The following is a 13,070-nucleotide window of genomic DNA, read 5'->3' on the forward strand; positions in this document are numbered from 1 at the left end:
AGGCAGAGGGGCCTTGGCTGCAGCATCGCTGCTCAGGGTGCTGGGTCGGGAAGGGGATGGATCGGGAAGGGGACGGATCCCTTGACAAGTGATGCATCAACCTGGCAGATTTTTCACTTCGGAGATGATTTTTTTTTTCCCCTTTTTGTTTCAGTATCCATGCCACGTCTCTGATATCTTCCCCTCAAAGTTGTGTCTTCCTCCTTGATTTTTTTTTCTCCTGCTTTTGCAACATCTGTCAGCTTAGTTTTGCCACGTTTTGGCCCTTTGCACTGCACGGCATGTAATCCCGCTCCATTTTCTAGTAGTCACTAAATTTCCCAAATTTCTTTTTTTTTTCTTTCTTCAATTACATTTTTCTGATGATATCTCGTTTGCAGAGCATTTGTAAGTGCTTCTTTTCTGTTTCCAGCATTGGAATAGGGATGAATTTTGGCATGATTTGCCCCATGTCCCTGCACTTGATGGCATGCCATGGCTTTTGATGGCTTTCAGTTCCGTGACAATTTTTTTAATTTTTTTTTCTTTTCAGTATCCATGCCATGTCTCTGATATCTTCCCCTCAAAGTTGTGTCTTCCTCCTAGATTTTTTTTCTCCTGCTTTTGCAACATCTGTCAGCTTAGTTTTGGTATGTTTTGGCCCTTTGCACTGCACCTGATTTCCTCCCAGACCATTTTCTGGTAGTCACTAAATATCCCAATTTTCTGGTTTGTGTGCCTTTTTTTCAGCTGGATTTCATTTGATCCCATCTCCTTTCCAGAGTGTTTGGGAGCCTTTCTTTTCTGCGATTTCAGTGGGGACCAATTGGGCAATCTTTGCTCCATGTCCCTGCACTTGATGGCACGCCACGGCTTTTGATGCTTTCCAAAAAGGATCAGGAAGGGGATGGATCCCTTGGCAAGTGATGTATCAACCTGGCAGCTCCCTCAGCAAGTTGTCACACACCCATCAGCCTGACTGAGCTAAAACCTCCGGGATTACACCCGGAGTGTCCTCCCAGAACAGCAGAGATCTCGGGAATGTTTATTGGCTTTCATTCCTTCTCAGGCAGGGATTTCATCGATCGGCTCTGGAGTTGTGGCAGCGCCGCTCACAGCAGATCCTGCAGAATCCCAAAAACTTGGGGAATTCTGGAGGCAGGCACATGTGCTGTCCTAAGGGGGCACGTGGGGTGACATTCCTGTTCCTGGGAACACATGGAGGGCACAAAGGAAAGGAAAGGAAAGGAAAGGAAAGGAAAGGAAAGGAAAGGAAAGGGGAGGAAAGGAAAGGGGAGGAAAGGAAAGATTAAAAAGGAAAAGGGAAAGGAATCTGTATAAGACTACACTTCAAATACTTCCCAAATATTTGACAAAGAGATGAGAAAAGGAGGAAGAGGGAGAAATGGCTGCTTATCCTTGGAGAACCATTTATCCCAGAAATCTTGACTCTGAACACACCTTTTCCTTGATTCTTGGTAAGTCCACGTGTCATGGAATTTGAAGGAAAATTCAGAGAGAATCTTCCTGAGGAACCAGCAAAAGTGAGGGGGGGGAAAGGGCATTGAGGTCCAGGCTCAGCAAAACACAGACTCTGGAAGGAAAAGCACAGCTGAGAAAAATATTATCTTTAATAGTGACTTTGCATTGATGGTTTCTCATTTTGCAGTTTAAAACTCCTTGAAAGAGTTGTAATTTAATTTAGAAAAAAACTTTTTAGAGAATAAAAATTTCACTGATTCTTTTCCCCCTCTGATGTTCACAGATTTCAGAACCTGCCCTCACCTCAAGGACATCCCTCACACATCAGCCACATCCACCTCAACTCCTCCTGGGTTTTGGGAACCCGCCTGGGGCAGGCAGAATTCCAAGGACCTAAAAGTTATCCTTTTGGATCTGCCTTGCAGTGAAAGGGAATTTCTGTAAGAAATGCTAAAGGGAACTGAAATTTGTGGCTGGGAAGCTTCAAGCAGGGAAAAGTGAGGGGAAAACGCAGGTTCAGGCAGAAATTCTTCTGGAAAGTCACTGGATTAAACAAAGTAGGGAGTTTGGAAGGTAAAGAAAAGCTGGTCCAAGAGTGGGGAATCAGCCATGGAATAAACTCAGGGAAGGGCCAAAGGTGATGTCCAGGTCAAACCAAGAACAAGACACCTGCAGGAGAGACAATTCCCCCTTCTTAAAGCAAAGAAACCTTAAAATTGAGCTTGCATTTGGTGTTTCTAAAGCAGTGCTAAACACTGAAATGTCTCCTTCTCCATCAGGCACTGATTTCCAACCCAACCTCTGGCAATCTGGCAACAATTCCCAGGCATTTCTTTCCTATCAGGCCATTCCCAACCATTTTAATACCCAAAAATATTTCAGTTTGACTTCTCCCTTGAGTTTTTTCTTTTTCCCTCTTGGTTTTCCCTAGGTTTTCTTCCTTCTGCTGTTATTCCCCGTTGGATGTAACACACTGAGTGGAAGAGGAGGGGAGTGAGGTTTCTAGGAGTGCCTGTGGAATTCTCAACTCCTTACTCCTGTCAGGGAGGAGCTAAGAGCATTATTGCACTTTTCCAGAAAATTCCACACATCCAGAGCTGCCAGGCCCTCAGCAGCCATTCCCAAGGGCAGGGATGGAGGGAAGGACCAGGCACTGGGCTGGCTGTAACTCACAATGCTCTCAGCATTCCTTGTCTGGAATTGTCTCCTCCCCAAGCAGCCTCCTTCACTTCAGAGCTGCCACCAGCTGGAATTAAGCTTCCCACTCCAAGATGAATCCCACAACGTTGATCCCTTCAGCTGCTGGGCTTGGGAGCAGCGTGGGAGGGCCAGGGGAGGGCCCATGTGCAGCTCCCACGCCCCACAAAGCAGTCGCCAAAAAAATGAATTTTAAACATCATTTGTCAACTCCAGCCTACATTTTTTTGCTACAAAAAAAAATCACATTTTATTACCATTTCTGGCTAAGCCTGGCACGAGTGAAAGCTCCTTCCCAAACCATTGGAAGCATCTACCAAAATGAGGTACTCAAGCCAGTCTTGACTAAAAATCACTCAGTGCAGCTTTAATTTGAATTGTTGTTCACACCTGACTTTTCAAAAAAGCATTTTTTAGCTTCAGGGTTACAATTTTTATCCATGGAAGCAGCTGTTTCATGACTAAGCAGCACGAATCTGAGAAAAAAAAAAAGACACAACACAAACACAGGAATCCAAAGCTAGTGGTTATTTTTTACTTGAAGACTCTCTGAAGAACAAAATTATTGTTACATTATTGTCATTAATTCTTTCTGGAATGAAAGAGGCCTGGTCCAGGTGATATGGAAAGGGCAGTGTGGTTTTTACAAAACTGATATTCAAGCAACATCAAAATACACAAAGGACAGGCTCTGACACTCAGGTTACACCGCTCAGCCTCAGTAAACATCTTTGGAATAAACTTTTAAAACAAAAAAATCAAGCAAGGAACTTAAATATTCACAGGACAAAACCATAATATTATGCAAAACACGAAGGGTGAGATTAGCAGAGATCAGCAGAGGCTGCCTGTGGGTAATCCAAGCAGGAGTTACACACAGGGGCTGGATTCCAGCTGGGAACAGTCACCCCCACGAGGCAGGTTTGGGATTTGGTTCTGTGCCTAAGGCAGGGAGGAGTGAGCAGCAGGCAGAGAAAAAAAAAAAAAGTAAATGAATGCTGGAAGTTCTTGTTCAAGCAGGAGCCCACAAGTCCAGCATAAGAAAGGAAAAGCTGGGTGTTCTTTTAAAATGAAAAGCTAGCCACAAGTCAGCAGGGTGTCCTCTCTATATTGCACCAAGTTTGGCTGTAACTGAAAAATTAAAAACCTCAGCACTTAGAGAAGCTACATTTAATATATGCCAAGTGGAGTGAGCAGAGTTCAGCTTTGAAAACAACCCAACACTTTTTCCTACCAGCTACGTTTCTGTCTCCTCAAACCCCCTCCAAACTGCAAAACCACCACTGATCCAAGGCAGTGCTGCTACTTCTCCTCATATTTATTTATTTATTGCTTTATTTATGAGTGTCAAAGGCTAAGAGAGGGGAAATTTCAGAGAATTTAAGGCAATTCCACAAAATCAACGCCTGAAGGGCAATTCTGGCACATAGTGGTCTTCATTCTAACACCAGGAGAGGTTTTAGCTTTAAAAAAGGACAGGGACACTCAGATTTTAGCCAAAAAGACCCTTTCAAACATCAGTTTATCTTTCTAACACAGCACTGAAGTCAAGTTATTCCAAAGCACCAATGTAGAGAAAAGAAAAGAAAAAGGGGAAGAAGCGAGATGAACAATTAAAAAAAAAACAAAACCACTAAATAACTACAAATTAAAACACTAAAAAAAACCTAAATAACTACAAATAAAAGCTAAGAACCCATAGAGCTAAACAAACAAACAAACAAAAAAAAATCAGAAACAGGCTTGTAAAAAAATCTAAATGTGCTCAGTATTAGGCTCATCCTTCCCTTGGAAAAACTTTGGGATTTAATCAAAAGAAGATGGAAAACTCTTTACAACACTGGTCCAATGGGCATGTGCATTCTTTTTATTTCTATGCAGAGTGAAAACAAACACCATACAGACAAGAGTAAACTACTTTTTTTTTTTAAAGAAAAAATTCAGGTTTAATGTTCCAAAATGGTTTTGTGAAAACAGGAAAAAAAAAAAGGTTCTGTAAAAGAAATAGAAAGGAGTTATTTGAACTTCAGGCCAGGTACAGCCTGCATGGATTTGCAGCAAGATTTGGGTAAGAAATGAAGGATTAAAAACAAGCAGAGTCCTGCTGGCATCCAGGAGGAGGAATGGAGAGGATTTGCACAGAGAACCCTGTGTGTAAACTGTCACCACGTGGAGTCACAGAGGCAGACAAGACTTCAAGGTGCTGCTTGTCACTTGCTCCTAGAGAAAAACTACTTTGCCAAGAAGCTCAGAGAGTTTTCTACAGCTTTTTTTTTTTTGGAAGAAATGGATGCAAGCAGCAGGTTTCTGGTCAGCCAGAGGATCCCACTGCAGAGTGCTTGTGCTAAGTTCCATCAGCTCTTGGTAAGAAAAAAGGTTGGGGAGGGTTTGTAGCACTCATTGTCATAGCAAAAAGCAGTTTTTGTCACATAAAAAGCCTCAACTAAAGGAATTCTAGTTCCATAACTAAAGGAACTTTTTTTCCCCTCAGCATTTCTTCAGGGCACAGCTAGAGAGATTTATACTGAAAAACAGTATAAGAACAGGGAAGCCTTTTGGGAGGTTTAACCAACAACCAGGTGAGTGCATTTTCCTTGCTGATGCTCCCTAATGCAGGAATGACTCTGGTTTACATTCACTTCCAAATAATCCCTAGGGAACAAATCATTCCAGAAGCCACAGCAATTATTCCTTGGCACTTCTCTGCACACAGACAGGAGAAGTTCCAGCTATTTGCAACAGCAAGTTTTCCTTTGGAATACCTGATGCTTTCTATCTTATTATTTCCTCTGAATTCATGAAATGCAGGAACATTACCAAGCCAGGAGTCATTCTTCTCTTCAAGCTGGAGGATTTGACACTGATCTCCCTTGGAGTGGCTGACCCAAACACTAATCCTGGTGCAAATGCAGCTAAGATTTCTCCTGGGGAGCAGCACCGGGCACGGGGCGCTGCCGGACGCCACTCGGGGATGAGTCTCTCTTGCTCCCCTCCTTCCCCTCTGTTTCATCATCTGAGATGTCTCCCTCATCTGCTTCTTGCTCTTCATACCTGTTTTTCAGCAGATGAGCTGCCTCTGGACCTTGTTTCCCTCAAGGAGAAAGGAAAAATACACACAAGTAAATGCCATTCCCAAGTAAAATCCACTTTTTTAACATCACGGGCAAGCACAGCAACGCTGAGAGCTCCACTCCATCTTCTCTCCCTGCCTATATGGAATTTCATGTCTTGAGGTATGAAAATGCTCACAACATTTTTTCTGTCCCTAAAACCACTTTTAAAAATATCCCAGCTTTACTAAACAGAAAATCCCAACCCATTATAAACCCTAAGGACGAGGCATCAATCCCAAATGCAAAGTTCTACACTCCACGTCACATCCTGCAGACACCAGGATTTCTTTAATGTTTTCTAGAAATGAGATTTAGCAAACAGCTTCACTGAATCAGAAGTTTGCTGTGGGCTTACTTGACTGAGGCTGGAGCTGTGCTGCTCTGTGCCTTTTGGAGGGACAGATGCAGTCTGCCAGGAACACCATCATCTAAAACCAAAGAAACCCAAGGTGAAACTCCCAAACATTCTGCACATTGCAATCGTTTAGGATGGAAAATTTTAAGATCAAGTCCGAGCATTTACCCTCAGGTGGATCCCCACACTCAGTGTCATTTCCCCTTGGATTATGGGGGCTCCACCCCATCCCCATCCCTGTGTTCCAGCTCAGGGTACCCCAAAATCCCACCCCAAAACAGAGGCAGAGGCAGCACCAGTGTAACAAAGTCACCCCCAGCCCCAAGGAGTGCACTTACAAGTCCCAGGACCATTCCTAAGAACAGAGTTGCCAATCCAAAAACAGCATAGGAGCCCCAGACTGGTATTCCAAGATTTTCTGTTAAATAGCCGTGGCCATGCTGGAATAAAAGAGAATAATTTCAGGAAGAGCTGGATTTCATCTTGAGGAGAAAATGAAGTGGGGATGTAAGCAAATACCCTGATCCACATGGACAGCTTGAACAACGCTGACATGCTACTCATCCTGAAACAAAGCAGAGAGGAGGAACTGAGAACACTTTCAAATCTTCAAAAGAGAACACTTTCAAATCTTTAAAACACAAATTTTTCCCCAGCTCCTGATGATGTCACCTTCCCTCTGCTGCCTGGGTAATTCCTTTGCCTGCCTCTTTGCCATCATTTCAGCCTCAAACCTGTGTGAAATAACCTCAGCTCATACATGGACAGCTGTAAATTCCCAAATGTCTTTAACCTGGATCTGCTGAATCCAAGTTCAAGTTAATCCACATGAATTTCAAGTTCTTTTTCTGTTCTATCTGGACCAATGCTCTGTGAGAAGCCAGCTGGAACTCCAATGAAGATATTAAGAAAGAAGCATCAGGAGGTTTTAGTAAAACAAAAACATTAAGCTATTAAAAGAAAACCAGGTTATAAGAGCTGAGAGATCTTCAGACACTTAAGTTTGGTGTCTGAATACAGAAAATAACAGAGAACTTCTTAATGCTGAGTTATTACCCAGTTTAACACATTCCTTGGTGTGGGATAAGAGTTTGTAAGAGAACCTGCCTCACAGCCAGGAATTCCTTCCATACATCAAACCTAAATTTCCCTTGACAGTTTGAACCCATTCCCCTTTTTCCTGTCAGTTCCTGATGGACAATCCCTCTGTGATTTCCTCCAGAGAGTGGAAGAAATTTCCCAGGATTTAGCTGGGCAAAACCATCTCAGTGCCACAGAGACCAAACAAATTCAAGGGTCAGCAAGCTCCCTACAAGAGTTTAGGAAACAAGAAACCTCTTCAAGCCTCAAGGTAAACCTTGCTGGGGACATCTCTGCTGTGGTGACAACACTCAGGTCACCTCTGATGTGGTGACAACCCTCCCAGAGCTGAGGAGGAACCAGGACATTCACACAGAGCTGGGAACAGGGAGCAGGACACACCTCAGGACATTTGATAATAAATTCTTACACAAAGCAACCCAAAACTCACAGGAAAGAGGAAGGACCAAACCAGGAGGACACTGGTTCAATGGATTTCCACTCCTCATCACTGATGAAGTTAATGAAGGCAGCTTTAGTCCTTGCTCCCTGGTATCTCCTGAACTCTCCATCTTTGCAGCTGTAAAACAACAAAACCACCACCAAAATCCTTTATTTTGTACGATCCAAGCACCAAGTGCAGCATTTGTGTCCATCCAACAAACCCCTTTCCATCACCTTGTCTATTTTTACACATTCACTTTTTCAGTGTTAATTTTTTTTTTAGCTGATATTGCCTCTAAAAAACATTTTCCAAACACCTGGACTAACTCCAAGTTATTTCCAGAACACTGACTCCAGGAACACCTTGGCTAGCTTTAGGCTGTGAATCCATTTAAAAAAAAAAAAAAAAAAAAAGCAAGATAATGATCTTCCTAAAGCCCTTGCCACACACCTGCACTGAGGATCAACCTACAGAGAAAGGATTGCAAAACAGAAACACCCATGAAAAGGCAGAATAAATAAGGCCTGAAGGGAAAGGAAAAGAAATCATCTGGCAGCACAAGGTCACAGTGGGTGAGACAGTGGCTGTGTCAGTGAAAAGCAGCTCCTGTTCTTAAAGAGCATAATAAATCTCATTTATTTGCCAAAAAAAAGCTGTGTCAGTGAAAAGCAGCTCCTGTTCTTAAAGAGCATAAGAAATCTCGTTTATTTGCCCGAAATAAAGAAGAAAAAACTGCCCACTGTCACCCCAAAAAACCCCTGCAGCCCTGCATACTTACTGATAGATGGTAGGGAGGGCTGTGATGATAAATCGTCCACTTAACCCTGTAAGAAAAGTTATTTTGAGAGCATTTTGAGTATTTTTAGGGGAAAAAAAGAGGCAAAAAATGTTGTAAAAACCCATAATACAACAGCAGGCCTAGGTATCAATCTTTGCATGCAATCCAACACAACCTTGTGCATGTTAAAGCAGCACACACTTAAAAAATGATCCCTGGTCAAAGAGTAAAATGGGGAAAATGAGATATCCAGGGATAACTGCTCCATGGGGCTGTTGTGGCTGTAGCTCTTCAGAGGGAGAGGCTCTCCTTTGCACACATGATCTGCAGCCCCCCAGAAACCCTGAGGAAAATAATCCAAGTGAGGCAAGCTTCCAAAGTAAAGCAGCTCTGGAGAAAGAGATCAGCATGGGGAAGGCCAGGCTTACAAATCCTATATGGACAGGAAAGTTTCAGGAGAGTCCCAGGAGAGTTTCAGGAGAGTCTCAGCAGAAGCAGAGCAAATTGTTTGCACTCCCTTCCACCAACCAAAGGAGGAACTGTGAATGGCAAGGCTGAAACCTTGTTTTTTGCTTTATAAGTATGGCAAAAAAATCTCCTTGAGAAAACCTCTCATTCTTTTTATCTATTACAGTCCATGCATTTTGTTTATTCTATTCATTCAATTATATTTATTTTATCTACCATCTGACAGTCTGCTCCCTGGGAGGAGAGCTGGAGGTTCCTGTGTGAAACCTGGCACAGGGTGCCCAGAGAGGCTGTGGCTGCCCCTGGATCCCTGGAAGTGTCCAAGGCCAGGATGGACAGGGCTTGGAGCAGCCTGGGATGGTGGGAGGTGTGGTAAGGGGTGGACTGGGATGATCTTCAAGATCCCTCCCAACCAAAACATTCCGGGATTCCATTAAGCAAGATCAGGCCGTTTAGTCACACAGCAACGTGGTAGAGATGAGTAAAAAAGATAATGATCTTCCTAAAGCCCTTGCCACACACCTGCACTGAGGATCAACCTACAGAGAAAGGATTGCAAAACAGAAACACCCATAAAAGGCAGAATAAATAAGGCCTGAAGGGAAAGGAAAAGAAATCATCTGGCAGCACAAGGTCACAGTGGGTGAGACAGTGGCTGTGTCAGTGAAAAGCAGCTCCTGTTCTTAAAGAGCATAAGAAATCTCGTTTATTTGCCCGAAATAAAGAAGAAAAAACTGCCCACTGTCACCCCAAAAAACCCCTGCAGCCCTGCATACTTACTGATAGATGGTAGGGAGGGCTGTGATGATAAATCGTCCACTTAACCCTGTAAGAAAAGTTATTTTGAGAGCATTTTGAGTATTTTTATGGAAAAAAAAAAGAGGCAAGAAATGTTGTAAAAACCCATAATACAACTGCAGGCCTAGGTATCAATCTTTATATGCAATCCAACACAACCTTGTGCATGTTAAAGCAGCACACACTTAAAAAATGATCCCTGGTCAAAGAGTAAAATGGGGAAAATGAGATATCCAGGGATAACTGCTCCATGGGGCTGTTGTGGCTGTAGCTCTTCAGAGGGAGAGGCTCTCCTTTGCACACATGATCTGCAGCCCCCCAGAAACCCTGAGGAAAATAATCCAAGTGAGGCAAGCTTCCAAAGTAAAGCAGCTCTGGAGAAAGAGATCAGCATGGGGAAAGCCAGGCTTACAAATCCTATATGGACAGGAAAGTTTCAGGAGAGTCCCAGGAGAGTTTCAGGAGAGTCTCAGCAGAAGCAGAGCAAATTGTTTGCACTCCCTTCCACCAACCAAAGGAGGAACTGTGAATGGCAAGGCTGAAACCTTGTTTTTTGCTTTATAAGTATGGCAAAAAAATCTCCTTGAGAAAACCTCTCATTCTTTTTATCTATTACAGTCCATGCATTTTGTTTATTCTATTCATTCAATTATATTTATTTTATCTACCATCTGACAGTCTGCTCCCTGGGAGGAGAGCTGGAGGTTCCTGTGTGAAACCTGGCACAGGGTGCCCAGAGAGGCTGTGGCTGCCCCTGGATCCCTGGAAGTGTCCAAGGCCAGGATGGACAGGGCTTGGAGCAGCCTGGGATGGTGGGAGGTGTGGTAAGGGGTGGACTGGGATGATCTTCAAGATCCCTCCCAACCAAAACATTCCGGGATTCCATTAAGCAAGATCAGGCCGTTTAGTCACACAGCAACGTGGTAGAGATGAGTAAAACACTTTTATTACCCCTTTTAAATCTGCCTGCCTCCCACAAGCACGCATTGCGGACGAGCACCCCCAAACCCCTCAGCTCCCCAAATCCCGGGGGGTTCGGGCGCCCTTCCCAGCCCCTCTCACCCGGCTGCTCCGTCACATCCACTTTGGCCACGTTCACCCCCAGGTCCTCTCCCCACTCGGCGAACTTCTCCCACTCGGGCTGCAGGTTCTCGCAGGCGGGGCACCAGGGCGCGTAGCTGAGGGAGCAGCACAGCGCTGTCACCGCACGCACCCCACACACCGCCCCGGCACCCCGAGCGCGCCGCTCCCCACTCACAACTCCACCATCCACTCGTCCTGCAGCAGCTCCCGCCACATCCCGTCCGACAGCACCTTCACGGGGCTCGGCCTGCCCCGGGCGGCGGCCGCCAGCGCCAGGCACAGCAGAGCGCAGAGCGGAGCCCTCAGAGCGGCCCGAGCACGGCCCGGCGCCGCCATCTTGGCCCCCCCCTTCCGCCTTCCCTCCGCGTCACGGCCGGGCCCGCCCTCAGGGGAGAGCGGGGAGGCGGGATCGGGGAGCCCGGGAGTGCTGGGGATTGGAAGGGCTTGGAATCCTGGAGTGCTGGGGATTGGAAGGGATTGCGATCCTGGAGTGGTCGGGATTGGAATCCCGGCCCGTCCCACGCCGTGCCATGGGCAGGCGCGCCTGGAGCAGGGTGCTGCGAGCCTCGGCCATTCTGACGCTTCAGGGGTGAGGGAGCCGCGGGTGGTTGGGTAACCTGTGCCATGGCCTCGGCACCTTCACAGAGAAGGATTTCTTCCATGTGTCCTAAATTTCGCTTCTTTCGGTTTGCACCCGGAATCGTTAAGGTTGGAAAAGATCTCCGAGGTCATTGAGTCCAAGGTGTGCCCGGTCCCACCTTGTCAGCCAGCCCGGAGCACTGAGTGCCACATCCAGGAATTCCTTGGGCACCTCCAGGGATGGGCGCTCCACCATTCCCTGCTCAGCCCCTTCTAATGCTTGACAATCCTTCCTGTGAAGAAATTCTTCCTCATATCCAGCCTAAACCCTCTCTGGCCCAGGCTGAGGCCATTCCCTCTGCTCCTGTCCCTGTTCCCTGGAGCAGAGCCCGATCCCCCTGGCTGTCCCCTCCTGGCAGGAGCTGTGCAGAGCCACAAGGGCCCCCTGAGCCTCCTTTTCCCCAGGCTGAGCCCCTTCCCAGCTCCCTCAGCCTCTCCTGGTGCTCCAGACCCTTCCCCAGTTCTTCTCTGCACACTCTCCAGCCCCTCAGTGTCCTTCCCAAATTTAGGGGTCATTGTTTTCTGGGCTGGGAGCACACACTGCTGGCTTATGTTGAGTTTTTCATTAACCGTCACCCCCAATCTTTCTCCCCAGTCCCTTCTCCATCCAGCCTGTGTGTCTGGGATAGAGAACAGCCACAGCTCCCCGCTGCTGCTGCCCAGAGCAGCTGTGGCTGCCCCATTTCCTCTGGAAGTGTCCAAGGCCAGGCTGGACATTGGGGTTTGGAGTGACCTGGGACAGTGGAAGTTGTCCCTGCCCATGGCACAGGGTGGAACTGGGTGGGTTTTAAGGCCCCTTTTAACCCAAACCATTCCATGATTCTGTGATCTTTACTTTTGGCAGAAAGTAACAGCACCTGAGTGCTTAATTCTCAAGCAGAAGGTCAGTGTCAACGAGCAGACAAATCCCATATCAACCCACTCCTGTCCTCACCACCTGAAGCATTTCCAGGGAAGGAACCTCTTTTTCCATATGCACATACTTTCTTTAACACATTTTTTTCCCCAGCTCCTGTGATAATGTCACCTTCCCCTTCCTGCCTGGATAATTTCTTTGCCTGCCCCGTTGCCATAATTTCATATCCCACATTTCAGAGCCTTGGCAGCCATTGAGCGGTGCAGGGAAAAAAAAGAATAAATCAGCGTTTGGGTTTTGGTTTTTTTTTAATTTTGTTTTATCTTATTTGAGCAACTTTTCTATAGTACAACGTGTATGTTCCTCTCTGTAGGGGAACAGGCATTATTAAGGACTTGTTATTCATTGATTCAGCACTCAGGAATAAATCACTGCTTGCAGCACTCTGCTGACTGCTGTTTTAGGCATAATTGAATTTTTGAAATTTGTTATTGATAACCCATGAATATTCCATTCTGCATCAGCAGTCAGGTGAAATTCAAAGTGCTGTCTCTGGATAACAACTGGACTCAATGATCCTGAAGGTCTTTTCCAGCCTAAACAGTTCTGTGAATTCTGTGATTATCCTTGATGATTTGAGATATGTTGAGGAATAAGTGCATAAAAACATGTTGTGTAACCGTGTGTAAATAAATTACCACTGTGAATAAAAAGATTTCTTCAAAGGCACACCAAGCTCCCTATGGGAACAGCTTGAAAGACCCTGAAAATTATGACTTCATACCTCCCCTGCTTGG

The 13,070-nt window shown here is 45.6% G+C and overlaps 1 protein-coding gene across 1 annotated transcript; it reads right to left on the reverse strand.

Moving 5' to 3' along the window:
* Window positions 1-3,171: 3,171 nt before the first annotated feature.
* Window positions 3,172-11,120, reverse strand: TMX1 (thioredoxin related transmembrane protein 1). The gene is made up of 8 exons (XM_041410405.1): window positions 10,954-11,120; window positions 10,758-10,873; window positions 9,678-9,723; window positions 7,658-7,786; window positions 6,646-6,691; window positions 6,465-6,566; window positions 6,127-6,199; window positions 3,172-5,749 (listed from the first exon to the last, which is right to left on the reverse strand). The coding sequence occupies exons 1-8, from the start codon at window positions 11,112-11,114 to the stop codon at window positions 5,571-5,573; spliced, it is 852 nt and encodes a 283-aa protein (XP_041266339.1). The 5' UTR covers window positions 11,115-11,120; the 3' UTR covers window positions 3,172-5,570.
* Window positions 11,121-13,070: the final 1,950 nt, after the last annotated feature.

This window comes from Onychostruthus taczanowskii, unplaced genomic scaffold (assembly GCF_017590055.1).
Source record: "Onychostruthus taczanowskii isolate IOZ18803 unplaced genomic scaffold, ASM1759005v1 scaffold100, whole genome shotgun sequence".
NCBI classification, from domain to species: domain Eukaryota; kingdom Metazoa; phylum Chordata; class Aves; order Passeriformes; family Passeridae; genus Onychostruthus; species Onychostruthus taczanowskii.

Excerpts from the sequence above, each read along its gene's own strand:
- TMX1 (XM_041410405.1), bottom strand. The coding sequence starts at position 11,114 with ATGGCGGCGCCGGGCCGTGCTCGGGCCGCTCTGAGGGCTCCGCTCTGC. Across the intron at positions 10,874-10,953 it reads GACGAGTGGATGGTGGAGTT|CTACGCGCCCTGGTGCCCCG; the intron begins GTGAGTGGGGAG and ends CTGCTCCCTCAG. Across the intron at positions 6,692-7,657 it reads TTTGGTCCTTCCTCTTTCCT|GATGAGTAGCATGTCAGCGT; the intron begins GTGAGTTTTGGG and ends GCTTTGTTTCAG.